The 27,254-nt window shown below is 52.2% G+C and overlaps 1 protein-coding gene across 6 annotated transcripts in view; it reads right to left on the bottom strand.

Moving 5' to 3' along the window:
- Positions 1-27,254, bottom strand: part of LOC130373151 (plakophilin-4-like) — an 86,168-nt gene that overhangs the window by 23,515 nt on the left and 35,399 nt on the right. For 3 of the 6 annotated variants that reach the window (XM_056579423.1, XM_056579427.1, XM_056579426.1), the window contains 8 exons: positions 26,334-26,446; positions 21,918-21,952; positions 18,921-19,052; positions 17,697-17,887; positions 14,984-15,857; positions 7,901-8,062; positions 4,839-5,046; positions 1,115-1,247 (listed from right to left, as the gene is read on the bottom strand). In XM_056579423.1, the coding sequence (XP_056435398.1) occupies positions 1,115-1,247; positions 4,839-5,046; positions 7,901-8,062; positions 14,984-15,857; positions 17,697-17,887; positions 18,921-19,052; positions 21,918-21,952; positions 26,334-26,446 (1,848 nt within the window). The remainder of the gene's footprint in view (positions 1-1,114; positions 1,248-4,838; positions 5,047-7,900; positions 8,063-14,983; positions 15,858-17,696; positions 17,888-18,920; positions 19,053-21,917; positions 21,953-26,333; positions 26,447-27,254) is intronic. The other 3 variants (XM_056579424.1, XM_056579425.1, XM_056579428.1) reach the window with 3 other exon arrangements.

Raw genomic sequence — 27,254 nt, 5'->3', positions numbered from 1 at the left:
TAATTGATCGCTCACCACTCTGAATAAGACTCACTTGTTTTCAGAGTTCCCCTAGGATTAGCCCCCCCTTATTACCACACCCCTGTTACGCACTTATTGTGTGTTGTACGTACTGGCACTTAACTGGCACTTAGCAGTGTGTATTGTCTTATCCTAGCTATCTTGTTGTATGCGGGGAATGGGTTAACCTAGCAATTATTGGTGCTTGGCATTTCTATGAAAATCTTTACTGTCCAGACAGCGATATATTGTTTCTCCTTAAGTCGCTTTGGAAAAAAGCGTCTGCTTAACGCCCTAAAATGTAAAATGTACTAACTTAAGCGTCCACCGTCCGTCTCGGCCGAGGAGAGCACTTGACGTGGCGGCATTCGAACCCAGGACCTCCAGAAAGCTCCCGGCCTCGTGGTCAGCGCATGACGTCAGACCCCCAGGCTCAGCTCAATAGGTTTTCTCCCGTATCGACTTAATGCCAGCACGCTCGGCTCGTCACCTACCGGACCGAGCAGACGCTGGCTGCACCTTCCTTATCGAATCACCGCCGTACTCAATTATACGCCGCATTAAAATATAGAAATAGAAATATAGCCGCCGTGGATTGTGTTTTGAGACACAAATAGAAAAAAAAGGCTTGTATGGTGGAGGTCTGTTTACGCCGATAAAAAAACAAAGTGAGTGGGTGAGTGAGTGAGTGAGCATATATATACACATATATATATATATATCTGTGTGAAACTGCACAGATGTCAAGCCGATCTCAGAATGACAAGAGGCTCTCGGAACTTTGGACTTGGAGCTCCAGTGATGCTCTCACGGACACACACGCGCACACACACACACACACTCTTCACTGCGGGCCTTGGCTGTAAAAGGGGGACATCAGCACTGCAAGATGAGTATTGATTCATAGAAAGAAAGAGAGAGCGAGAGGGAAAGGGAGCGAGAGAGAGAGAGAGAGAGAGAGAGAGGGAGAGGGAGAGGGAGTGAGAGAGAGAGCGCAAGAGAGAGAGAGAGAGAGCGATAAAGACAGAGTGAGACAGAGAGAGAGAGTGAGACAGAGAGAGAGTGGGACAGACAGACGGCAGACAGACACACGGGCAGGGGCGTGGTCTCCTACCTCCACCTTGGTGCGGTTGTCTCCGTAGCAGAGGTGCTGGAGGTAGGCGGCGGCGTTGGCCTGAACGGAGGGGAACTGGTGCTGCAGCATGTGGATCACCTCCGGGAGCTCAGGGTCCCGCCAAGCAAACTCCCTGTGGACGCACGCACACACGCACACACACACGCACACACACAGTCATCAATGAGGAGGCAGGAGGGAGAGAGAGAGAGGGAGCGTGAGAGTGAGAGTGAGAGTGAGAGAGAGAGAGAGAGAGATGGAGAGACGGAGAGAGAGAGAGGGAGAGAGAGACAGAGAGAGAGATGGAGAGACGTACACACACACAAAAAGAGAGACAGAGAGAGCAAGAGAGACAGAGGAGAGAGGGACAGACCGAGAGAGAAGAGACAGAAAGAGACATTGATAGAGAGAGAGAGAGAGAGAGAGAGAGAGAGAGAGAGAGAGAGAGAGAGAGAGAGAGAGAGAGAGAGAGAGAAGGAAAGCCAGACCAAGACAGAGAGAGAGAGATAATTGAAGAGCAGCAGAAAAAAGGAGTGAGAGGGAAGAGGGTAATCATGACATCATGATTAGTTTCCTAATTGAGCGAGAGAGAGAGAGAGAGAGAGAGAGAGAGAGAGAGAGAGAGAGAGAGAGAGAGAGAGAGAGAGAGAGAGAGAGAGAGAGAGAGAGAGAAGTGGGAACCGAGAGAGAGAGAGACAGAGAGAGAGAGAGGGAACAGAGAGAGATAAGCGAGAGAGAGAGAGAAAGTCAGAGACAGAAAGGGAGAGAACAGAGAGAGAGACGGAGAGGGACAGAGAGCGAGAACCAAGAGAGAGAAGAGAGTTTGTATTCCAATCCTCCTAAAGCTCTGCAGGGCACAACACATTCTGAATAGATTAAGGTCTAAAGCCCAGGACATGACATCTGTGTCTGGATCGATATTATAAACTCCCCTTGAGTTGTACTTTTTCCTCCCGGTATGTTCCTACAGGTGATGGCTGACAACAGAAGGTTCCAGTATATTCTTGGGGGAGAAGTCGGCCTCCAGAACGCTTTAGTAAATGCTGGGAGATAAAAGGCTGACAACAGAAGGTTCCAGTATGTTCTTAGAGTTGAAGACTCCAGTATGTTCGTGAAGTCTGACTCCAGAAGGTTTGAGTCAGTTCTGGGCGATTAGGTCTGACTCCAGAAGTTTCCAGTATGTTCTTAGAGGTGAAATCTGACTCCCGAAGGTTCCAGTATGTTCTTAGAGGTGAAGTCTGACTCCCGAAGTTTCCGGTATGTTCTTAGAGGTGAAGTCTGACTCTCGAAGGTTTTAGTCAGTTCTAGGAGATTAGGTCTGACTCCCGAAGGTTACAGGAGAGAGAGGCTTAATGGAAAGGGAAGACGGCTCTGCAAAGTTCACGGTATGTAAATGAGGAGTTAGCGGTTCCTTACAGCGGAGCCAAATGATAGCATTCCCGTTGGAAGTACTTAAAACGGTGCCTTTAAAAGGGCTTTTCATCCAGGCTCAATAGTTTTAGCAGAATAACACAGCGTTTTATCTTGATAACATCTAGACACAAACACAGCCATCGGATGTGGAGGGGACACAAAGGAACAGGCCTATTTCTTTCACAGGGAACTATTTTATCGGGGACCCTTTAAGTCATACCAACCCAGGATCCGTCGTGTTGTTTGAGGTGGGACCTGCAGAACACGATGTGAACACAACTCTGAATGTGCCAGGTCAGAGACCTACTACAGCATTCAGTCTCACACTCTTAATGCTTGCTCACAGCTTGTGTTTGTGCGTGTGTGTATATGTGTGTATATGTCTGTAGACTCTGTACGCACGTGTGTGTGTGTGTGTGTGTGTGTGTGTGTGTGTGTGTGTGTGTGTGTGTGTGTGTGTGTGTGTGTGTGTGTGTGTGTGTGTGTGTGTGTGTGTGTGTGTGTGTGTGTGTGTGTGTGTGTGTCGGTTTATATGTGTGTGTGTGTGTGTGTGTGTGTGTGTGTGTGTGTGTGTGTGTGTGTGTGTGTGTGTGTGTGTGTGTGTGTGTGTGTGTGTGTGTGTGTGTGTGTGTGTGTGTGTGTTTGTCTGTGTGTGTATATGTTTGTATATGTCTGTGTTTATGTGTACGTGTGCGTGCGTTTGTGTGTGTGTGCACTCGTCCTACTATGCTGTTTTGAGTAAGGCGATACCAGTGTTGATGCAGCAGAACAGGGAAGTCTTGTCAGCCTAACTAGTCTCCAGTGGATCCTCTTACAGCACTACCGTACCACCAAACCGTGACAATAGAACTGAATGCCGTGGCCAAAGAGTCGTTACCAGTAGAGATTGACGTGTCTCGTTGTAGTTATGGTGTTTGATTCCCAGCCACAAGGATCTGGGTTCAAACCACAAAAGTATGCAGTCTAACGTGTGGGTATTCCAGAGTGACATGTCTAACCCCTACCTAATCCTTAATGACATGTCTCTGTACTGTCTTACCCCTACCTAATCCTTAATGACCTGTCTCTGTACTGTCTAACCCCTATCTAATCCTTAATGACATGTCTCTGTACTGTCTTACCCCTACCTGCTCCATAACAACAACCTGTATCTGTACTGTCTAACTATGCAGTACAGTTGCTTTGGATAAAACTACTCTAGTGAATGAGTAATTAGCTCATTCTATTGAATGAGTAAATAGCTCCTTATAGTTTTTAGTACAAAGAGTTATAGTGATAGTTTCTTATAGTATAGTACAAAAAGTAATAATACTAGTAAGTAATAGCAGTTGAAACGAAGCAAAAAAACAACAACACAAAACTAGAATACACAACATCGTGCTGTGTTCACGTGTGTGAGTGAGTGGGTGAGTGAGAGAGTGAGAGAGTGAGAGAGTGAGAGAGTGAGAGAGTGAGAGAGTGAGAGAGTGAGAGAGTGAGAGAGTGAGTGAGTGAGTGAGTGAGTGAGTGAGTGAGTGAGTGAGTGAGTGAGTGAGTGAGTGAGTGAGTGAGTGAGTGAGAGAGTGAGTGAGTGAGTGAGTGAGTGAGTGAGTGAGTGAGTGAGTGAGTGAGTGAGTGAGTGAGTGAGTGAGTGAGTGAGTGAGTGAGTGAGTGAGTGAGTGAGAGAGTGAGTGAGTGAGTGAGTGAGTGAGTGAGTGAGTGAGTGAGTGAGTGAGTGAGTGAGTGAGTGAGTGAGTGAGTGAGTGAGAGAGTGAGTGAGTGAGTAAGTGAGTGAGTGAGTAAGACAGAGAGAGAGAGAGAGTGAGACTGTGTGCGTGCGTGTAGTGTGGTGGGATTTCTAATAACAACTTATCTAATTCACTTCAACTAGCTCTAAGCAAAGAGGAATCGGAGAGTCCAGGTCAAGTATAGATGGAGAGTTTATTGCCACCCGCAAACGAGAGACAAAAAAGCTGAATGGTATTCGCGAATACACACTACCGAATGAATCCCGGACAGCTCCTTATATCCCCAATCCTTTACACAATAAAAAGTTGGACCTTATACAAACAGAGATGATGCACACGTGTGAATGTAAGCATTGTCTTCAGAGAGAACATCAAAATGGGAGTAGACTGGACTCTCTGACTGGTGTGCCACATGGCCCATCAGGTGAGAATGTCCTGGACCCACTCACTGGTGTCACACGGCACATAACATCTAGGTTAAAGGTGATCAGCTCTTTTCCACTATTAAAGTATTTATATGATATGTAGGCCTAATAATAATCATAGTTTAACATAGAATGTAAGGTTAATTTCTACCACAGTACCTGGGGTCCTTCTGGATGCTGTCGATGGAGGGCGAGCGTGTGGCGCTGTCGTCCATGGCGACGGGCCCGTGGCGGCCGTAGGGGGCGTCGCCGGGCCGGTACTGGGCCAGGCGGTAGGGGTCGGCGTAGTTGGCGGCGGGGGCGTAGTTGTTCCGCGCGTAGGTCATCGTGCTCCGCTGGCTGGCCGTCCTCTGGAGACTGCCCACACCTGGGGGGCCGGGGGAACAGCCAATCAGAACACAGATGCAGACACACACACACACACACACGAAGCACCAACAGCGCCCCGTTTCAGACGCACTTCAGCCCCGAACAAAAGACTCTTCTTTGTTCTTCCGAGTGCTTCCCACCCTCCGGCTGGAACCGTTTTAGGAGGGCGATAAACCGGGCCCCCCCCCGCGGTCCCCCCTGTACGCGCTCCCCCTTCAAAGGGTCCCGCTCTCGTTCTCTCTCGTGTTGGTTTTTACGAGAGAGCGCTCTGCCGGTTGGATCCCGCTGCTCGACACGCGAGGCTCGGAGATCTCAACCTGCACCCCCCCCACCCTTCCCTCAGCCCCGGTCGACGTTCCCGAGACCGCCCCCCCTTACTTCAGGGCCCCAGGCAGGGAAACAATCCCGAGGCCGCTCCAGGAGAGGGGGAGAGAGGAGGGAACAAACACAATCCCACGGAAAACACTAAATCCCTCTCAGATCAAGTCCAACGTCCGGTCTGAGGAGAAGTGGGTCTGGGACTCATCTCTCTCTCTCTCTCTGCTCCTTCCTCTCCCTCTCCCCCTCTCTCCCTCTCTCTCCTTCACTCTCTCTCTCTCTCTCTCCTTCACTGTCTCTCTCTCTCTCTCTCTCTCCTTCACTGTCTCTCCTTCCCTCTCTCTCGCTCTCCTTCCCTCTCTCTCGCTCTCCTTCCCTCTCTCTCTCTCTCTCTCGCTCTCCTTCCCTCTCTCTCGCTCTCCTTCCCTCTCTCTCTCTCTCTCTCTCGCTCTCCTTCCCTCTCTCTCTCTCTCTCTCGCTCTCCTTCCCTCTCTCTCGCTCTCCTTCCCTCTCTCTCGCTCTCCTTCCCTCTCTCTCGCTCTCCTTCCCTCTCTCTCGCTCTCCCTCCCTCTCTCTCTCTCTCTCTCGCTCTCCTTCCCTCTCTCTCTCTCTCGCTCTCCTTCCCTCTCTCTCTCTCTCTCTCTCGCTCTCCTTCCCTCTCTCTCGCTCTCCTTCCCTCTCTCTCGCTCTCCTTCCCTCTCTCTCTCTATCTCTCTCCCTCTCTCTGCTCCTTCCTCGCATGGCTACTTGCTCTCCTCTTGTGCCTCCTCCAGTTCTATTGTGACCTACTTCTATCAAATGCACACAACGTACGACAAACAGACGCGGACACATGCACACGCACACACACACACACACACACACACACACACACACACACACACACACACACACACACACACACACACACACACACACACACACACACACACACACACACACACACACACACACACACACTCACACACACAAAAAGCTGGCAGGCCGCAACTCTGACGCTCAGGGAGGGAAGATGCTTTGGGTCAACTCTTGGCTGGGGCCAGATCAACTGGGCATGTGCGAGCCACAAATCCCTCCCACCAGAAACGGAGACATCAACGTGGGTTCCTTTTGGCTGAATCCATAATTTTCCACATGGGTGCACCTCTATGCTTTGTGGCAGCACCCTGCAACATGATAAGTTGTATCTTAATCTGCCAGAGGTCAAAGACATTCTGGGATGGAACGCGACGTCTCGCAGACTGAGATGGGGGTTAGGATGAGAAGGAGAAACACAATACAATATATAAATCCGTATTGTTACCTGGTGTTACTTTAAAGAGCCAACACCAGTCTGTTAATGTGTGATTTGCACTCCGTTCTTCACCTCGCCAGCTCCAACAATCGATATTCCCATTTAACATAAAACCTCTCGGCTCATCAAAGAGGAAGGGGAGAGGAAACACAAGCTTGCAGAAAAAAAAAGTGTCAAATGCAAGTAGGGGAAAATGGGCCATTAAAATTTAATTTCACACCATAGCAGAGAATGCTGTGGGATTAAATTGGATTTCTTTTTAATGATGTAGCTTCTCTTTACAAAGATGTCCTCATGCAAGAGAGCAGATACACAATACCGTCCCCCTTATCTATAGCTCCCTCAAACACCATCAACACATTTATTACTGACATGACTTTCATTTATTACTCGACTTATCGCGTGTGTTCGATCTCTTCTATCCTGGATGCGGTTGAATGGAGTGTGCATGCGTGTGTGCGTGCGTTTGCGTGTTCACGTGTTCGTGAGGGTGTTTGCATTTGTATCGTCTTCGAGTGTGTGAGTGTGTGCGTGTGTGTGTGCGTGCGTGCGTGCGTGCGTGCGTGCGTGCGTGCGTGCGTGCGTGCGTGCGTGCGTGCGTGCGTGCGTGCGTGCGTGCGTGCGTGCGTGCGTGCGTGCGTGTGATGCAGGGCTGGTGATGAGCAGTGGACGGATACGTTGTGAGAGATTGGATAAGGGCGAACATTACACACACATACACACACACTCCCTTCCCCATCGCTCATCTCATTCAGGCGCGGCACGCAGGTAATGGGACTTCATTGTGTCGGGCTGACAAGCTCGCGTCCGCAGGGAAGGAAGGGGAACGAGGGGGGGGGGGGAGGAAGGACAGATTGAAGGAAGGAAGGATCGAATGAAGGACAGACAGACAGACACAGACAAACAGGTAGACAGGCGGGCATATAGCTACGGACAGACAGGCAGGCATAAAACAGCCAGACAGACAGACGGATGGATCAAGACGGTGATGGAAATGTAAGGTATCTTGCCGCGAGACGCAAAGAGGGAAGGCAGAAGGTAAATATTGAGCCAGTCAACAGTAATGTTTCCACAGACTTTTTACTCCTCATCGTCCAACCGAGTCCCTGAAACACACGACTTGTGTTCCACCCTTTTGAACCCATGCTTTGGAGGCCAGCCCTGGCTGCTACAGAGCCCTTCTGGTGTGTCAGAGGTGTAGGTGTAGTCCGGGGGGGGGGGGGGGGGGGGGGGAACCGACCTGAGGTGCTCCTGTACAGGGTGCCCTGGGGGGCCGCGCCGGGGCTCCTGTACACCGGGCCCTGGAAGGTCTGGTCCTCGTAGATGGGGGTGATGTGCCGGTCCGGGGACATGGCCGACCGGAGGTCCTGGCCCATCTGACTGGAGTAGGAGCTCCGCAGGCCTGCAGGGTCGTGGAGGGACAGAGGGGGTGGGGTTAGGACAGAGTCGGGTCGCTGAGCGGTCAACAGGTTTTAAGGCCGGCACGGCGTCGACAATAAACCGATTGTAGTCTCTGCGAAGTGCTTGATAAAGGCATGAGGCTCGGTCACATGACTTGTGATTAGTATGATCTCTGCGGGCGCGTTGGCCAGACATCAGATATGTGTTGGATCTACGCCCTGTTTCCACAGCCTCCTCAGAAATAGTATCCGTAAATCTCAAACTGCATATTAAAGCGGAAACCAAAAAATCGAATTTGCGGAGACGGGATTCCATGTGAGGTGTGCTCCGATTCCAACCACACGCAGCCAACTGCAACAACGTCTGCCGTGGAACACTTTGTCCAGTCGTGTGCAAGTGGCCTCCCCTCCTCGGGGGGACGAGACCCTGCTGATGTGATGTCACTCCTTTGAGTAGAGCACTTTGAGTAGGCGCCTGGGAATCGCCTCAAAGAGTGAGAAGAAAACGAGCGCTTGGGGTGATGTGCATGATGACAACATCTGTGAAGGGATTCAGACGATGCCCCTAAGCCCCGATCGATCAGAGTCTCACCGCATTAGCATCACAGTGAGGCAGGCCCCAGTGTACCCACAAGGCATTGCTCTAACGGAGACACATGACCGAGTAATAACATCCAACACGACGGCTCCGTCGGAAAATACGTTGTATATACGCAAAGTGTAACAGCAGTTTATCACCTTTATGTGAATCTGACAGCCTCACCCTAAATAACCACTTAACTTGAATCTATTTAACGCTAATGTCCAATTCGGTGCAAAACTAACGAGCCCGTTTGTAACCACAGCGTCGCCGGCTCCTGCCCTCGTTTCCTCCTGCTTAATGATCGCTCTCTTTATTAGAGGCTGCCGCTCGCCACTCTTCTGGGAAAACAACAAACTCGGAGAGAGAGAGCGCAACGGCTCACTCGGACGGCCCGCTCAGAAGAACGCATGCGTCCGCCAAGACCCATAGCTTCTACTTAGGAGATTAAAAGTCGGTCTCTCGGTGAACTTTCAGCAGCTGCATGTTCACCGCGGCCGACGGGCCCAATCAGGTGAGCTGATCAAGCGCCGAGCCCGGGCGGGGGACAGGGAGATTCGGGCGATTGCAGCTCGTCCAATTAAAATCTCCGCCTGCTAGGCCTGTCACCGACGGTAACGGACGGGAACAGGCATGTGGAAGCCGCCAGGCTGTTGGACTCAGCTCACGGATGTCCCACATGATGGAGGACCACAACAGAATGTCTGGACACCGGCAACATCTGCTGCGCTTTGCGTGCAACAAATACACAATCATACACACAAGTTACTATCAACACACCATGCGCGTCTTATTATCTGAAACCATTTTGTGTGCGTATTAACTATTCGTCATTTTATTGAAGTGGACTCCAAGCGATGTATAAATGATCATCCCTACAAGTTGTGGGGACAATTATTTAGCATGGCGTACAAATCAATGCCTTATTATTGATATCATTTAGCAGGACACACGAATCAATGGCTGACTATTTAGTACGTGACTGGGTTTCAGAGTTGCAGCACTGCATGTGTGCCGAGTTATTAAACTTGGAAATCAAAGATGAATAAGATCGTGATAAATTTTTTCTGCATTACCAAACATGAATACGGCCACCGGAAAGAACTGGAAAAGAGCGATGACGTTGTGAATGGAATAAAACTCCAAGCCATGAGCAGCGAGCAGGGAAAGTGGCACGCTTGACAGAGGACGCTATGAGACAGCCTGCATTAGTTCTGCACTTTCTTCCACCTTCTTTGATTCCATATGATCAACGCAACTAAAGGTTACCTTCTTTATCACACACACACACACACACACACACACACACACACACACACACAGATGAGACCACTCTCAGCGAAGCCGTGAATGTTGTGTATTCTTATAAGTGTGTTTGTTGTGTATTCATTTAAGTGCCATTGTGGCAAGTTCCGATAATTGTGTCTGTGGCGAGTCCCTATAAGTGCGTTTGTTTCGTGTTTCTATAAGTGTGTATGCTGTGTATTCCTTTAAATGTGTTGTTGTGTATTCTTATAAGTGTGTTTGTGGTGTATTCCTATAAGTGTGTGTGTTGTGTATTCCTCTCAGTGCGTTTGTGGTGAGTCCCTACAAGTGTGTGGCTGTTGCGTGTTTCTACGAGGGCGTTTGTTGTCTTGTTTGTTGTGTTTACAACCTCGCATCAACGCATCCCTCACTGGGCTGCGTACCCCGCGGGGCGCCGTGGTACAGTTGGCAGCTCGCTGCGCGCTTCCCCCGGCAAAGGAGCGTCTTCTGGGCCGCGGGCCAGCCGCACGCCGCCGCTCACAAACAGCTGCTAGCCTCACACCATCCATGCAGAAACACCCCATAATGAGCCATTCTTATCACGGAGGGGGGGGGGGGGGTGCGATGAGTCAGTGAAACGTGATCGAGGTGGAGGAAACAAGGAACAGCCGCAGGAGTTTCCAGACGAGGAGAGGTTTTGGTGTGTGGGGGGGGGGGGGGGGGGGGGGGGGGGGGGGGGGGGGGGGAGGCTGCTCCTCCTGGGGTCGAGGAGAGCCGTGAGAGCCTGCTAGGGCTCCAGCTGGGTCACCACGGCTAACGAGCCCCCACCCTCAACCCCACCCTCACACAGGCGATTTAAACACGCTAGCTCGATTTAAATGGTAACAATTAATTATTTAAGCGTTTATTGAATCAATTATGTTTCATTTAGCCTTTGTTATGCTTTTCAAGCGACTACAAATTAATTATTCAGCTCCCTGCTGAAGGATGGCTACAGGTTAAGTTGCACACGTTGGGGTTCAAGCGCAGTAACATTTCCCCAGACAGCCAAATCACTAGACCCAATTCCTCGCCCCCCCAACACACGGAGCAACGTCGAAAAAAATAAACATCTGCAAGTTGTCACGGAGACGTACCACATGGCTGTCGTCACGGTATGAAAGCTCTCTCTCTCTCTCTCCCTCCCTCTCACTCCCTCCCTCCCTCTCTCTCTCTCCCTCCCTCGCTCTCTCTCCCTCTCTCTCTATCTCTCTCTCTCTCTCTCTCCCTCTCTCTCTCTCTCCCTCCCCCCCCCCTCTCTCTCTCTCTCTCTCTCTCTCTCCCTCTCTCTCCCTCTCCCTCTCCCTTCCCCTCTCCCTCTCCCTCTCTCCAACAGTCACTTGCTCTCAGAGAAACAAACATTTCAACGGGGAGCAGTTTCATCCAGCCGTGAACAACAATTAATAAACACAACTCTAAATCACAGCGAACCAATCCCAGGAGAGGACTTCCTGGCCTCGTCAGAATGATGCCCGGACAGAAGGGGGTATGAAGGAGAATGTTAATGATACACACATTCACTCGCTGCATTCCATTTGGCTTCCAAATGTCTGTAGGACAGAGGGCACATTGACCTCCTCTCCAGATGATCTGTCATCTCAGTCTACCTGTTCTATTTCTTACCGGTTTTTGGTCAGGTGAGAAAGGGCAACTATTCCTGCTGATGAAAGTTCAAGACGTCACGCCGGTGTGTGTGTGTGTGTGTCTAGGGCTGTGTGTGTGTGTATGTGTCTAACGGTGTGTGCGTTCGTGACAGCATTTCGAGGGGTGACGAAAGGAGCCCATTAAAACAGGTCTGGGGGCTTTGGGAGAGCGAAGCCGGGGCCGTGTGAGTCCTATGGTAATGATCCGCACCGTAGGTTCCTCATCGGCCTCCTCCTGACTCATCAACGCGCGCCGACAGACGGTCTGTCAGTCATCCGTACCGCAGACAGGAAGCTGCTCAGGGGGGGGGGGGGAGTTGTGGGTTCAATCCCAGGATCCTGCAGTCTACCTGAACGCATTTCAGAGGAAGATTCCCCGATCCCTAAACCATAACTAGATGACGTGGATCTGGACATTCACCATCACGTCGCTAACCCAAACGACTGCATTATTATCTTGCTGTGACTGCGTTTGACAGAGAAATAGAAAGAGTCTGAAGGATGGAAAGAAAGAGATCGACAAAAGGAGACGGACTAAAAGTAACAAATGAGGGGGACAAGAGATGGCTAAGAGACAGATCAAATAGATCTATAGATAATATAGATGGATGGTAGATGGATAGGTAGATCGACGAAATACTGAGGGTGTAGCGAGCCGCCACCAGACCGAAGCAGTGGAAGGAAGAGCAGATTGGAGACTCGAGTTTATGTTTCCGGCGCCACGCTGTGAGAGCGCTCCATCGCCTGCAAGCTGCCTCCAATGCAGCTTTGTCTCTCCCCCCCCCCCCCTTCCTCCTCCTCCTCCTCCTCCTCCCCCCTCCCTCCCTCCCTCGCGCTCGCTCACCTAGCTCCAGCGGACGTGACCAGGCAAGCAACCACCAGATGACATCATCGCTCACCACCACACAAAAAAAACAAAAAGGCAAGCCGGGGACGGCCTCTAGCCGACCAATCATCCGTCTGGACCGGCCAGAGTCACGTCTGTCTGCCACGCCAGACATGTGGGGGGGGGGGGGGGGGGTGGTTGTGGTGGTGAAGGAGACGGGTGGTGTTAGTGTGTGTGTGTAATCCGCACCGGTGGTGTGTGTGTCTGTGTGTGTGTGTGTGTGTGTGGATTCACCCCGCGGCAAAGCGCTCATGAGACCCAGGTAGCGCACTTCTAGTGTGTTTTCCCGATTGGTCTTCCCGTGAAGAAATAGGCCGCCGAGACCGCGGCGGATGCAGGACGGTCGCCACAGTTTCCCGAGGCGGAGAACACATTGAAGTGACGAGCACACCCCCCCCCCCCCCCCCCCCCATGGTCCCCAGGGGTGCATGGAGAATACAACGCAACGTCCATAGGACGACGACGGTGATGATGATGATGATGATGATGAGGAGGCATCCCGCACACACACCACTGTCAAAAACAGACAGAGACCCTGGTACATCAGCAATGTCCGGATAGAAGCACATCATGAGGAGGAGGGATGGCGGTGATAAAAGCACGTGGGGTTCACCTTGACTATTATCATCGACCAGGGCGTCTGAAGAGATCCCCAGGCAGCCGGCGAAGGGAAGCAGGAAGGAGGGAAAAGAGAAAGAACTCCATTAACCTTCCGGCGGCGGTAATCCGCCGAATTAGTTCGGCACACAATGGAGGCAGAGGGGCGCGGCTCCCCCCCTTCGCTTGAAGGGTGCCATCCCCGACTTCTCGACTTTAAGTCGCCGACGCCGTTCGCTTCGCTTTGTGTGGGGAAAAAAAGAGAAGGAAAATACGTGCTTATTAAAAAGGAGGGACGCTGCACTTGTGCCATTCTCTTTCCCCCTAATCTCTTGACTCCGTAATAGCAGTCATTTTCATAATGTGGCCGAGTGCTACGTTGTTATCTTGGATGCATAGAGGGGGGGGGGGGGTTAGCATACGATTAGCCCTGGGGCCGACTGACACTCACAGATTGGGCCAGGTCAGCTGAGACGGGCACTGGGGGAACACGGAGCTCTACAGAGCGGGTCGGGGAAGGAGAACTCTGACCTCGACCGCTCCACCCGTTCATGCATTCATGAACGCTTCACAGAATTCATCTATGAAGACTCTACGAAGATGGGGTTGGGAAAGAAATACTATATATATATATATATATATATACCTGCATATTCTTTCAATGCTAATCGAGTATCAAAAAAGAAACGATTCAGCAAATCGTTTTGGTAGATGTTTGACAGGATTAAAGATAATTTGGAGTAGATGTTCTCCATTGGTTGTGCCGACAGAACAGCCTGCAATACATTACCACTGTCTCCGATTTGCAGTGATAGAAAGGGTACAGAGTAGAATGTCAACGCTCCAATAAAGGAGGAATACTCTAACAGGGAAGGGGGCAAAATGTTGTCTGTAAATGTGGTCTCCATTACTTCTAGATGGATCTCAGAGCTGAGGCGGGGGCCGGTGTAAACCAGCGTGTCATCAGTGAACCTTCTCGGTACACCCTGCAAGCTTCTGAAGTGAAGTGCAATCATCTGGAGCGTTTAACATCTACACCCTTTCACCGCCGTGAGAATCGAGAGACAGCGAGAGCAACAACTTCTGTGGAAAACGTTGAAATATTGCAGGAGCTAATTATGTTTCCCTACTCTTGGAGCTGTATCTCCATTGCTCAGGAGTTGATATATATATATATGAATATATATGAATATACATACATTACAACGGTATTGAACTTGTGTGGGCCAGATGGAGGCTCCACTCTCAGGGGGTGATAAAGAGGGGTGACGAGGAACGGGGACGTCGACACGCGCGCATCCGCGGAACAAACAACAGACCTGTCAATCAAACAACTCCGACCGGGGCTCGCCAAAACAAGCTGTCAGCCGTCAGGCGTGCGTTGTGTCCCCTGAAGGAGCTTAGCGGGCAGCTCTGCTCGTTATGACAACGTCCGCCTCCTACAAACGAACGACGGGGGAATTCAAATAGTTTGCCTGGAAACGGTTGAATTGATTCCGTGATGGGATGCGAACAACACTTATTTTCTAATATGTTGTCACCCCCGTCTGCTTTTTTTGGATTTTCTTAATAACCATGACAACCGGAGCCGTGCGCACTCTCCCGCCGTAATGGGACGGGAGTGAGCATCGCCTCCGAGGGTGAGTGTGTGTGTGTGTGTGTGTGTGTGTGTGTGTGTGTGTGTGTGTGTGTGTGTGTGTGTGCCCGTGTGTGTCCGTGTGCATGCATGTGTGCGTGAGTATACGTTGCGCGTGAATATGTGCATTTGTGTGTGTGTTTGTGTGCATGTATGTTTATGTTTATGCGTGTTAATGCAATGCGTGTGTGTGTGTGTGTGCGAGTGCACCATGTATGTGTGCGTGCGTGTGCGTGCGTGTGCGTGCGTGTGCGTGCGTGTGCGTGCGTGTGCGTGTGTGCGCGTGCATGCGTGTACCTGTACCCGTGAGGCTGTCGGGCCGGTTCATCCTCTCGTAGATCTCGTAGCCGTGGGGGCCGTAGGGGGGCCCGTCGTGGGGGCCGTAGAGGGGGGCGTCGTGGGGCCCGTAGGGGGAGCCTTCATGGGGCCCGTAGGGGGGTGGGTCCTGGGGTCCGTAGGGCTGTCCTTCATGGGGCCCGTAGGGGGGCACGTCCTGGGGCCCGTAGGGGGGCACGTCCTGGGGCCCGTAGGGGGGCACGTCCTGGGGCCCGTAGGCCCGCCCGTCGTGGGGCCCGTAGGGCGGGGCCTCCTGCATCAGCGACCGGGGGAGGGTGGCGGAGCCGAAGTGCTGGGGGACCGCCGTCATGCTGCCGCGCGCCGGCGACGACGACGACTGGCCGGGCTGCTTGGTGAGGGGGGGGGACACGCCCCCCGCCATGACCAGGGGGGAGCCCATGCGACCTCCTCCCCCTCCCCCTCCTCCTGGGACCTGGTACGGGGAGGTGTTGCGGCTGCCCCCGGAGCGGGAGGTGGAGGAGCCCACGCGCCGCAGGGCAGCGGGGGAGCTCCTCTGGGTGGAGTAGGGCGACCCCCCACCCCCTCCTCCGCCGCCACCCCCTCCGGGGTTGGCGGCGGAGGAGGCGGAGGCGGGGGCCCGCTGGGGGTGGGGCAGGGTGGCGGAGAAGATGCTGGAGAGGGGCTTGGGCTCCGTGACGATGGGGGAGCCGTACGCCACGCCGCCGCCGCCGCCGCCGCCGCCGCCGCCGCCGCCGCTGCCGGTGACCCGCAGGGAGCAGCGGGACGGGGACACCCCGCTGGCGTACTGCGGGGACTGGGTGCGGGACGGCACCGAGCACACCCGGCGCATGGCCCGGCCCGGGACCGGGTGGGGCTGGGGGGACAAGGACACAGGACAGCACACGTCACTCACTGGGCCGCCGTGTCTGGGTGTGTATACATCGGTCTGTATGTCTGTGTGTCTGTGTGTGTGTGTGTGTGTGTGTGTGTGTGTGTGTGTGTGTGTGTATATATATGTGCGTGTGTGTGTGTGTGTTTGTGTGTGTGTGTGTGTGTGTGTGTCTGTGTCTGTGTGTGAGTCTGTGTGTGTGTGTGTCTGTGTGTGAGTCTGTGTGTCTGTGTGTGTGTGTGTGTGTGTGTGTGTGTGTGTGTGGTGTGTGTGTGTGTGTGTGTGTGTGTGTGTGTGTGTGTGTGTGTGTGTGTGAGTGTTTGTGATCAGTACCTAGGCAGCTTGGCCTTCGGCCCTGGTGTTCTGCCGTTGGACGGGTACTGGGGGAATGTGTGTGTGTGTGTGGGTGGGTGTGCGCGCGCGTGTGTGTGTGCGTGCGTGCGTGTTTGTGTGAGTGTGTGCGTGTTGGTTTAAGCGGCCTCACCTGGCCGAGTCTGATTGGACTCTGGGGCTTGGTGAGGCTGCACACCTGGTGCACGTTGAGTAAGCAGTGTGCCCAGGTTCAACCAGCTCCACACACACCTCAGGGAGATCTACTGCATGGCTGCAGAGCGCCCTCACCATGTCATTAACTACTCTAACGATGAACCGGGTTCGACACCACCACCCTGTGCCCTTTGTCTGGTGGAGCCCAAAATAAGTCACCTAGGTGGGGTGTGGCAGCCATTTAGGGGGTGTGTAGTCACAGCAGAGCTGATAGGTAGAGAAATTATCAAATACAATCGAAGACACCATAGAGAATCGCCTTTCTTGACAACAATAAAAGGAGCGGAACTCGCACACCATGTAGCCGATGCGAAGTCTTTATTGCGTAAAAGTGTAAAGTGCTGCCCAAAGTGCGTGCAAAACGTTTTCAGTCCCATTCAGACCATCCTCAGTGCAAACGTACAAAAGGTAAAAGACTTCCTGATATAGACTATGCCTAGTTGGTGGAGGACATGTCAATCAAAAGGTCAGGTAGGTTGACGTGTTGACTAGACATTTTAAAAAGGCACCGCTCACCTATTTTAACTTTTTCTTGACAACACACATGGCCGAGCACAAGCCTGAATTCAGGCCCCATGCCTGAACTCTATCAGGCCTGGGACAGACCTTGCTACTTCGGGCGCCAGTGTAGCAAAGGTCCATGCTGCACGCCAGCTAGGTGGCTGACCTCCTCCACACACACCCCCACCGGCACTATCTCTCAAAGACGCTGTGGCCGGTTGAGAGGGGAGGATCCAACATGCTGGGGTACTGCGGAGACCCCGGCTGGTCCAGGGTCTGCCTCTGTGCCCTGGAGTCCCTCGTGGGTTCATAACGACACTGGCCAAGCAACACAACGCTGCTGGCACGCGGGAGTCTTTTGATTATATTATTTATATTAACCACCTTTTGATTTTGTTTTAGCTTTTATGTATACGTGCTGTTGATTAAAATAACAATGCCCGGTGTTCCTTTAACGTAATTAATTGAAATGTAACATCATTAAAAAATGTTGTTATGTTCTATGCCTTGATAGATTTCAGTCCCAAAGGTACAGTAAAAATAGAATGATATTGCTCATTGTTTGTGTGTGTGTTTTTGTGTGCATTCGCATGTGTGTGTATATGTGTGTGTCTGTATGTGTGTTTATATATATCTGTCTGTATGTATCTTTATATGTGTGTGTATCTGCCTGTGTGTGTGTGTGTGTGTGTGTGTGTGTGTGTGTGTGTGTGTGTGTGTGTGTGTGTGTGTGTGTGTGTGTGTGTGTGTGTGTGTGTGTGTGTGTGTGATCAGTACCTGGGCAGCTTGGCCCTCGGCCCTGGCGTTCCGGATGAGGGTGGCGGGGCCCGGGTTTCCGGTGCCGGGGAAGGAGTGCTGCTGCCTCAGCTCCGACTTCTGGTTGCCATAGTAACCTCCGCCCGCCTCCTGGTACCCGCTGTCTGCGTAGGAGTTCATCAGGGTGGAGGTCCGGGAGTTACCAGTAGACCCTGAGAGAGAGAGAGAGAGAGAGAGAGAGAGAGAGAGAGAGAGAGAGAGAGAGAGAGAGAGAGAGAGAGAGAGAGAGAGAGAGAGAGAGAGAGAGAGAGAGAGAGAGAGAGAGAGAGAGAGAGAGAGAGAGAGAGAGAGAGAGAGAGAGAGAGAGAAAAGGCCGCGACCGAGAGAGACAGACAGAGCAAGAGAGACAGAGGAGAGACAGAGGAGAGAGAGAGGGACAGAGGGACAGAACGAGAGAGAATAGACAGAAAGAGACATTAATGGAAGGAGAGAGAGAGAGAGAGAAGACACATAGAGAGAGAAGGAAAGCCAGACCAAGGCAGAGAGAGGGAGAGATAATTGAAGAGCAGCAGAAGGAGGGAGTCAGAGGGAAGAGGGAAATCATGACATCATGATTAGTTTCCTAATTGAGCTGACCTTAAGGGAGACAACATCGCTAATGACAGACAGCAGCACGAGGGATGGCAGCCCTCTCTCTCTCTCTAAGGTCCATTCAGCCAAACGACCTCATCCAACAGTGTTGTTGGTTTAAATGAAGGGCAACGATTTCACATTTTCATCAAAAGAGAGTAGTGGAATAGGCATGCGTAGTAGTAACACAAGCAAACAGGTATACAAAGTTAAGGTAATCGATATTGCGAGTGACATGGAAATAAATAGTAAAAATACATTAATGTTTTGGGGAAAACAATGGTGAGAGTTATGAACACAGACACAGACAGAAAGAGAAAGAGAAACACACACACAGAGAGAGAGAGAGAGAGAGAGAGAGAGAGAGAGAGAGAGAGAGAGAGAGAGAGAGAGAGAGAGAGAGAGAGAGAGAGAGAGAGAGAGAGAGAGAGAGAGAGAGAGAGAGAGAGAGAGAGAGAGAGAGAGAGAGAGAGAGAGAGAGAGAGAGAGACAGAGAGAGACAGAGAGAGAGAGAGGTTATCTGTGTTTAAACAGAAACGCCTGAATGGATGTGGACTTACTGAAGTGAGAGAGAGAGTGAGAGAGAGAGAGAGAGGGAGTGCGTTATTAACAGACCCTCACTTTCATGAAGCGTTGCTTGCTCCGGGGAGTAGAGGGACACCTGCTCTGACTCGGTCCTGATGCGGTAACTAGGCGACTGGGAGCTGTCATTCAACCGAGACTTGCCATCCCCGGAGGTGGAGACATCTGGGGGAAATCAAGCGGACAAAGTGAGTTAGCAACACATGAAAAAGCAGTTTTCTAAAAATACATAAAAAAGAGGAGGGTTTTAGAGAACAGTGTGACCGAGCTGTTTTTCCAAACTATCGCATTATGCAAAAACACTTCCGTGGTCATTAAAGTGTTGCTCATAACACTGTTATCCCGTATTGAGTTTTATCAGCATCCTGTTAATTCCATAGGGGTAATGAGACAGCGTGTACAGCCACACACAGCCTCGTAGCTCCCTGACTGATGTCACCTCTCCGTGACCCTGCTGCCTGCACGCCAACGACCAGCGAGCCCTGTGTTTCAAACTCAGCCGGAATAAGCGCTTTAATGTCTCAGATTACGCTCACATGACAAGCACGTGGATTTGCTCCAGGAATTACAGATCCGTCAAACTACGGCGGGAGCCACGTTGGGATCGGGGCAGGGCAGAGTGCGCAGAGCTCGTGGTGTCCGTCATGTTTTGGCGGGCCCTTTGATGGATGCCACGTTCAATTCAGGGGGAGAAACCGCCTTGCTCCCCGTAAATCGTTTTCACAGATCCGTTGACACGCCGACATATCCGCTCCGACACTACGCCTGGCCGGTCGCCTCTAGCCCCGCCCCCGCCGGCCACAACCTCCCCCCCGCCCCCACCTCCCCACCACCGATGCAGAATGATCACCGTGACAACACCGGGGTGCTGAGCGATTATGGCCCCAGCCTGCATCAACATTATCATGAAACATGCATGAGCGTGATAAAGTGGCCTCATTAACAGTAAATACTGCGTATTCTACAAGGGGGGGGGGGGGGGCAGGGGAAGTCTGGTGATGGAATATGTACATCCTGAGATATGTTTAAACGACTCTGGAGCCTCTTTAACTCGGGGGCCTGAGAGAATGTTCCCGGAGGATGTCTCCGTCACACAGTGGGTCTCTGCTACGACTGAGTACTCATACACAGTCTGACCCAGTTGGAGTAATGAGATCAACTCCAGGAGAGGAGCGGAGACAAAGTGGTCAACAGACCAGGAGGACGACGTGAACAAGACAAACACTGAGCAGAGAGAGAGAGAGAGAGAGAGAGAGAGAGAGAGAGAGAGAGAGAGAGAGAGAGAGGGAGAGGGAGAGGGAGAGGGAGAGGGAGAGAGAGAGAGAGAGAGAGAGAGAGAGAGAGAGAGAGAGAGAGAGAGAGAGGGAGAGAGAGGGAGAGAGAGAGAGAGAGAGAGAGAGAGAGAGAGAGAGAGAGAGAGAGAGAGAGAGAGAGGAGAGAGAGAGAGAGAGAGAGAGAGAGAGAGAGAGAGAGAGAGAGAGAGAGAGAGAGACGGAGGTTACACGCTTTTTATTCCTGTCCCTTGGGGGACCTCCTTTATAATAACTGAATTTGTATATTTGTCGTCCTTCAGTCGATCAAACAAGTTCTCACAGAACAAACTCCCACTCCTGAAACAGAGCTGAGTGATACGGTGGCTGGGAAGGCCAAAAGACCTCAGGGCGACGCTGGCCTGAGTCTGGCTCCCTCGAGCATATCGTCAGATCTTCGCTGGCTATCATCTATCATGTTACCGTCTCAACGATAAATCAATAGGAATTACAAACGTAATCAAGCCCCGCGCGCACAAATCCAATCTCTTATTTCAACACACACTGAGAGCATTCAGTGAGGAGCAGGAAGCCAGGGAGAGAACGTGGGGTATTAATATTCCACAACCATAACCCCCCCAATGGGCTTCTCTCTTGACAGATTTGACAATAATAGATTAATGACCGCTGCCGAAATTCACTATGCTCCGTTATGGAATTAATAGGCTGTGAAATACATTAGCGAATGCACATCATTATCGGCCTGTTCTGGCTCCTCCGGTGTTGTTGCGCGACACATTTCAGGTAGTCTGGGGGAAAGTCGCGTTCTCGGCCCCATGTCTGAGTGGGCAGAATAATGTTGATTTTAGGCCAAGGAAAGAAGTGTATTTATATCCCTGGGTATTGGGTTTAAAAGGTTCAGTTTAGGAATTAATACCAGAGACGTAGTACAACTTTAATGTGATTCCCAACACACCGCAGCCTCCTTCTTCCCGCCTGCCGGTTATCCATAATTTAAAATACCAATTAAACAGAGTAATGCAGTATTAACACAACGTAAAATGTTTCGCGGATATTAACCACTGCAGGCACTAGTAACTAATCTTCACTAATCTTCCCGTAGTGGTTGCGAATGGAGAGCGCTGGCGGGAACATAGCATACTGGTATGAAACCAGTCTTCCCATCACCCAATCAGTGTTGGGAGGGGGGGGGGTATTTAGCTTGGATGTGCTGTGGACCCCACAGGGAGTGGGGGGAGGAGCTACTCTTGCTTAAGGGAGGGGCTCCCGCCTCAGAGACCCCGCCTCTGGCTGTTGCTAGGTAACCGTCTAAGAGGGGAGGCTCCTGCCAGCCCAGGTGTTACAAGGACCCCTGTGGAGCGTGGAAGTGGACACACATGGGGGGCTAATCCCCGGCAGACTCATCAGGGCCGTGCGCTGGCTACCCCAACCCTCCTTCTGACGAACAGAGTTTCCTCATTCCCTGAAGTGCGTCTCATCCTATCGAGGGAGAGATAAACACACGACAGGGGAAGGACCGCCAGCAGGGAAGCGATTTGGGGATCCGAGGAAAGTGTCCCCCATGGGTGAGTCGGAGCAGACGTTTGGAGACCCCCTCCAGGATGTGATAAAAGGAACTACAACTCCAAAAGATGTGCAACTCCTGGAGGACACACACAGCACGGCGACCCAACGGCCCACACTGTTGCTTCACACGCAGTTGAAGAAATACAGTCAAGAAGGAGCCTTCACAGAAACGATTATCATGACTCAGCCTTACCTGCCGATCTCCAGGGGAGGGACTTCTCCGACGAGCTGCGGAGACAAGGGGAGAGAGGAGAGAGGAGAGGCATGAACACACGGGAAAGTATAAAGCCCGGGCGACGACGCCAGGCCGACCAGACACCTCGGGGCTTAACATATTTCCTTTGAGCCCTCCAGCGCCGGAGACTCCGGGCGTAACTGCAGATATATAAAAAAACGCCCGCAGCTTAGCACTGCACTATTGCAGCATTGATGTTATCTGTGGGTTCCTGGTGATTGTGTTCACAGAGACTTCAACGTGTGTCGGCTGATCTCACGAGGCAATCACCACAGCTTCCATCACCTCCACTACCACTACCTCCACCACCACAACCACAACCACCACCACCACCACCACCACCACAACCACCCTCCCACCGGTCCAACCCACTTCCCCCCGGCCGCCCTGGGTGACTGAGATCGGCCAATAAAAGCAAAGACCAAAGGGACACAGTGCCCTCCTTAAGGGAGGCTCAGACACACACCGCGCCTCTGTTGGGCTGGAGCTAATAGAACGGCTATCGATCTCCGAGGGGGACAGACGCCCAACCTTAACAACAGATCATAAAACACACCGCCACAGAGCACACACACTCACAACAAACTGCGCTGAAATATAGTGTTATGATCACACATCCCTGCCTGCCCAAGACCATAATCTCTCCGTCGGAGCATGATCAATACAGACGTACGACTTGGCACGGCCCCAAAGGAATTTAGACGTTGATTGTTTTAGATGTGTTTGCCCCCTCCTCCCCTCTCTCCTTACACCCCCGGTTCAGTCGCCGGTTCGCCGTGCTTCTCCAGCCCAAAACAAACACAAGCGCTTGAGCGGACTGGTTCAAGACATGCCGGCGGAGAGGTGGAGGCTTGTAGCTTATTGTGAAACAGTGGAGGCAACCGGGAGGCCCCAGCATGCAACAGAGCAGCCGTCACTCGTCAGGGAAACACAGCCTCCCCCCTCCACCCCACCCCCCCACCCCACACACCCTGTGTCTCCCTGACGTGTTCCATACGAGACCAGGGCCTGTTTCGACTCGATAGAGGCCCCAGACACAAATCTGAGAGAAAGCAATCTGAGGCTTGGGGGGGGGGGGGAGGCGAAGGGGGAGACAAGGCCCCAGCAGGGCGCCGAGAGCCTGCGGAGCACTCCGGGATTATTATGGGCTGGCTCTTGGAATGGAAAGTGCAGCTGATAGGCGTATTAGCCTCGGTAGTGCGTGGATATAAAAAAGAAAAAAAAAAAAAAAAAAGCCACCTGAACAAATTCCATTTATGTAAGTACCGAGAAAAGCTTTTTCTCTGAAGAAGTGAACGCCACCAGGGCCGTTTCTCTACGGCGCGTTATCATGAAGAGGCCCGACGAGGAGAGTGGATGGCATCTCGTGGAGTGCTTTCTCCTCTCTCTCTCTCTCTCTCTCTCTCTCTCTCTCTCTCTCTCTCTCTCGCTCGCTCTCTCTCGCTCGCTCGGTCTTTTCCTCCTCCCCTCGCCTTCTGCCAACGTTCGTACTCGCTCCCCTCTCTTCCTCCGAGTGAAGGAGCAGCACCGGGGCTTTTAACGAGCTCCCCGCCGTCTTAACGACAACGCTGGTAATTAAAAAGAGGAGGACATTTGGCCAGGTGGGGTCCATTCCCCCACGGAGCAGGAGGTAAGATTGACCGCCAGCATGAAATATCCAATCCACTTGAAAAGAGAAAACGTAATGAAGCATGCGCCCTCGTATCCCCCACCCACCGCCATCCTCCCGGACCCCTTCCTCTGTGGCCCTGGGAGCGAGGGGCTTAGGCGGCGGACACGAGCGCCTCTGTCATTACAGTTGTGCAGCAGGTCAGGTTTGATAGGCGACTCTGCAGGCCTGTACTTCTACAAAAGCACTTTGGATGCGTCATGGAATGTGGTGACCCCCGCTGGAACCCCTGAACAATCGCCCCCCCCCCCCCCCCCCCCCCCCCCCTCTGTCTCCTATTGACGCCCAGATGAGCCCCACTAGATGAGCACCCCCCCCCCCCCCTCCCTCCCCATTCACACACCAACGACCCAGTGACGGCCCCCACGTTGGTCCTTGACGGCCTTTTAGCGAAGGCGTGAAAGCTGTGTTTTCCTTAAGAGGTGTGGGCGGGGGCCGCTGTCTTGTAAGCACTCTCCCAGCGGGGGTGGGGGGGGGGGGGGAGTGTGCCGGCAGACCCAGCGGCTCCAGGCAGAGAACCCAGGCATTAAAGCCTCTTCTTCCCGGTCCTCGGGTCCCTGTAGTCCACGCAGACCGCGTGTGTTTTGTTGTGCAGGCGGTGAATCACACAACAAGCCGAAGGGACCGTCAGACCGCTTCAGTCACACCGCCGGCTCCTCTGTGCGCTGGGCCCAGACACTTTGCGACTTTGACCCCCGGACAGCACCATATAAATGTGCATTAGCGGCACGAGCCGGCCGGTCAAGGGTCACCCGATGACCGTTATCCGTCACAGCTGTCGTTGCGGTGCTAATGAGCGACACGAGCGGGTTCTGAATAAGGTTTACTTCACGCAGGTCGTCGGACAAGAACAGTGTGGAGAAAAACAAAAAAAACAACTGAAAAGGGGTTGTTGTGTACGGTTATCATGGAACAGTGCGGCTGAACCCCCTCCAACAGAGGTCTAACAGCCCCCCCGAGGGGCAGAACTGCAGTCAATAACATCGGCGGCGCACAGACAGCGATGTGGGAGGGCCTTTGTGTCCGGACTCTTTTTAATGGCTCCTGTACCGGGGGCCCCCCCCCCCCCGGACCCCCAGAGGGTTGTAACGGACGCTCGACCCCGTCAATACGCAGGCCCCGGGGAACGGATGTTTGTCCTACGAGCGTCTAGGGGCCTCTTATCCGGCTCTCCAGAAGGAATACTGTACACACACACTGACATGGGCTTCAGCAACAGATCCCGCTCATAAACGGGCTGTCCCACGAAGTATGGGACGCAAATAGGATATTGGACCAAACCAAATGTGTTTTTGAGGGGGTTTCATTGAATTGGTGGATCAGCAGGCTGTTCCATTATTGACAAAACTTTAGTGATCAGCAGAGCGCTCCTATAAGGCTTTTTGAGCATAAAGAAGACTGATGTTAAACCAACAAACACTGACAGCACGCGGCTGGGTCTTCCACACTAATAGTATCTGCTTCCGACGGCCATTAAGCGATTCGTAATGTCACAGTCCATTAAGCTGGCTTCTAATTTCCCTCGCCACTTGAAGGAATAAAACTTTCTGCCATGCCTTTAAGACATCAAGAAGTAGGTAATTGTCCAAGAAATGAAAAACAGGGGGAACTGCTCTGCATAACAATGGGATGGATCTTCACTATTTATATAATGAACCTGTAATTCAGAGAGAGAGAGAGAGAGAGAGAGAGAGAGAGAGAGAGAGAGAGAGAGAGAGAGAGAGAGAGAGAGAGAGAGAGAGAGAGAGAGAGAGAGAGAGAGAGAGAGAGAGAGAGAGAGAGAGAGAGAGAGAGAGAGAGAGAGAGAGAGAGAGAGAGAGAGAGAGAGACAGATCTAGGTCTTCCAGAGGTAAAGACACAATGTGTTTCATGTGTTTAAGCGTAAACACCAAAGTGGAACATGTGGTGTCGTGTAGCAGACAGGTGGGCGAAGGTGACCAGTGAGGCGTGGCAGCCAGAGAGTCCCGTGTTCATCAGGTCAGACAAGATGAGCGGTCTGACCCCATATCAAAAGCTTTCGGAGGGGCCGGCTGCCTGCTGAAGACTTGCAGAGACCACAACAACCACAGCGCTATGGTTCCTTTAACACACAGGCAGGTTCGGCGTGAGGAACACGTCGTTGGCTGTGTCCCACTTGCAATGCTGCTCAACCTTGAGGCTATTTCCTCAGAAACAACCAATCAAGCAACATCGATGCAAGAGAGCCGGACAATTATCCCAGCCCTCTTTTGATTAGCCCGAATGAAACTAGAACGATCTGGTCCAATCTAACCCACCGGGGGACGAATGATGATTGGCAGACTGGCGGGCCAATCAGGTTTGAGCAGGCGGTGATGCTGTGCTGCCGCGCCATAAGGTTACGCTATGGAATACCAACACTGCTGTGAAGGAAGGAAAGCCGCGTGTTGGAGGGTGGCCATGAACTGATTCTATATATGGGGACTGTGCGCGTGTGTGTGTGTGTGTCTGTGTGAGTGTCTGTGTCTGTGTGTGTGTTTGCGTGTGTCTGTGTCTGTGTGTGTGTTTGCGTGTGTCTGTGTCTGCGTGTGTCTGTGTCTGTGTCTGTGTGTGTGTGTGTGTGTGTGTGTGTGTGTGTGTGTGTGTGTGTGTGCGTGTGTTTGCGTGTGTCTGTGTGAGTGTGTGTGTGTGTGTGTGTGTGTGTGTGTGTGTGTGTGTGTGTGTGTGTGTGTGTGTGAGTTCATTACCTGCTGCTAGCATCGCCTGGCGACTCAGCCTCAAGTCTGCATCTTTCCAGCTGATTGGCCACAATCTGTCTCTCCACCTCCAGCTCCCTGGTGAGTCGCTCAAACTGGAGCTCCTACACACACACACACACACACACACACACACACACACACACACACACACACACACACACACACACACACACACACACACACACACACACACACACACACACACACACACACACACACACACACAGAGAGAAAACAGGTCAGGTAAGAACACAGGACTCAAGGTCAGACGGGTGCATCCCAAGGAGCAGGACAGACAGACTGACACCTCATCACGAAACAAGAACTAAGTAAAAGGAAAAAGGAGCTTTTGCAAAAAACTGCTCGTGTCCTGCAGTACCGACCCTTGTTCAGGCACACAAGCAAACACACACACACACACACATATAAGTCAATAACATACACACACACGAAAGACGCACACACAGACACACACGCAGGCGAATGCTTTTACACACACCCACACATGCAAGCAAGGTGTGCAGCGCCGGTGCTTTATTCAGCCCACGCACGCCGATGAGCACCACTCTGGAGGCTGATAGTCAGCCCAGGCTGGGGGCTCCTCTGGGAGGGGGGAGAACGCAGCCTCTCACTACTCTAATTATCTAGCGGAGCGCTACGTCCAGCCTCCGGCTCGCGGGCGCTCCATCGACGCACACACGGCGCCGTCACACACCTGGGTGTGTCGGTGCTCCGGCCCCACACACACACATAGCAACACACGCACACACACACACACACACAGAGGGCGCACACACGTACATGGACACACATACACACGCACACACACACACACACACACACACACACACACACACAGACACACATAGAGGCGCACACACACACACACACAAACACAAGGGCGCACAT

The sequence above is a fragment of the Gadus chalcogrammus genome, chromosome 20, assembly GCF_026213295.1.
Source record: "Gadus chalcogrammus isolate NIFS_2021 chromosome 20, NIFS_Gcha_1.0, whole genome shotgun sequence".
NCBI classification, from domain to species: Eukaryota; Metazoa; Chordata; class Actinopteri; order Gadiformes; family Gadidae; genus Gadus; species Gadus chalcogrammus.
This window is presented reverse-complemented; position numbering and strand designations above follow the sequence as displayed.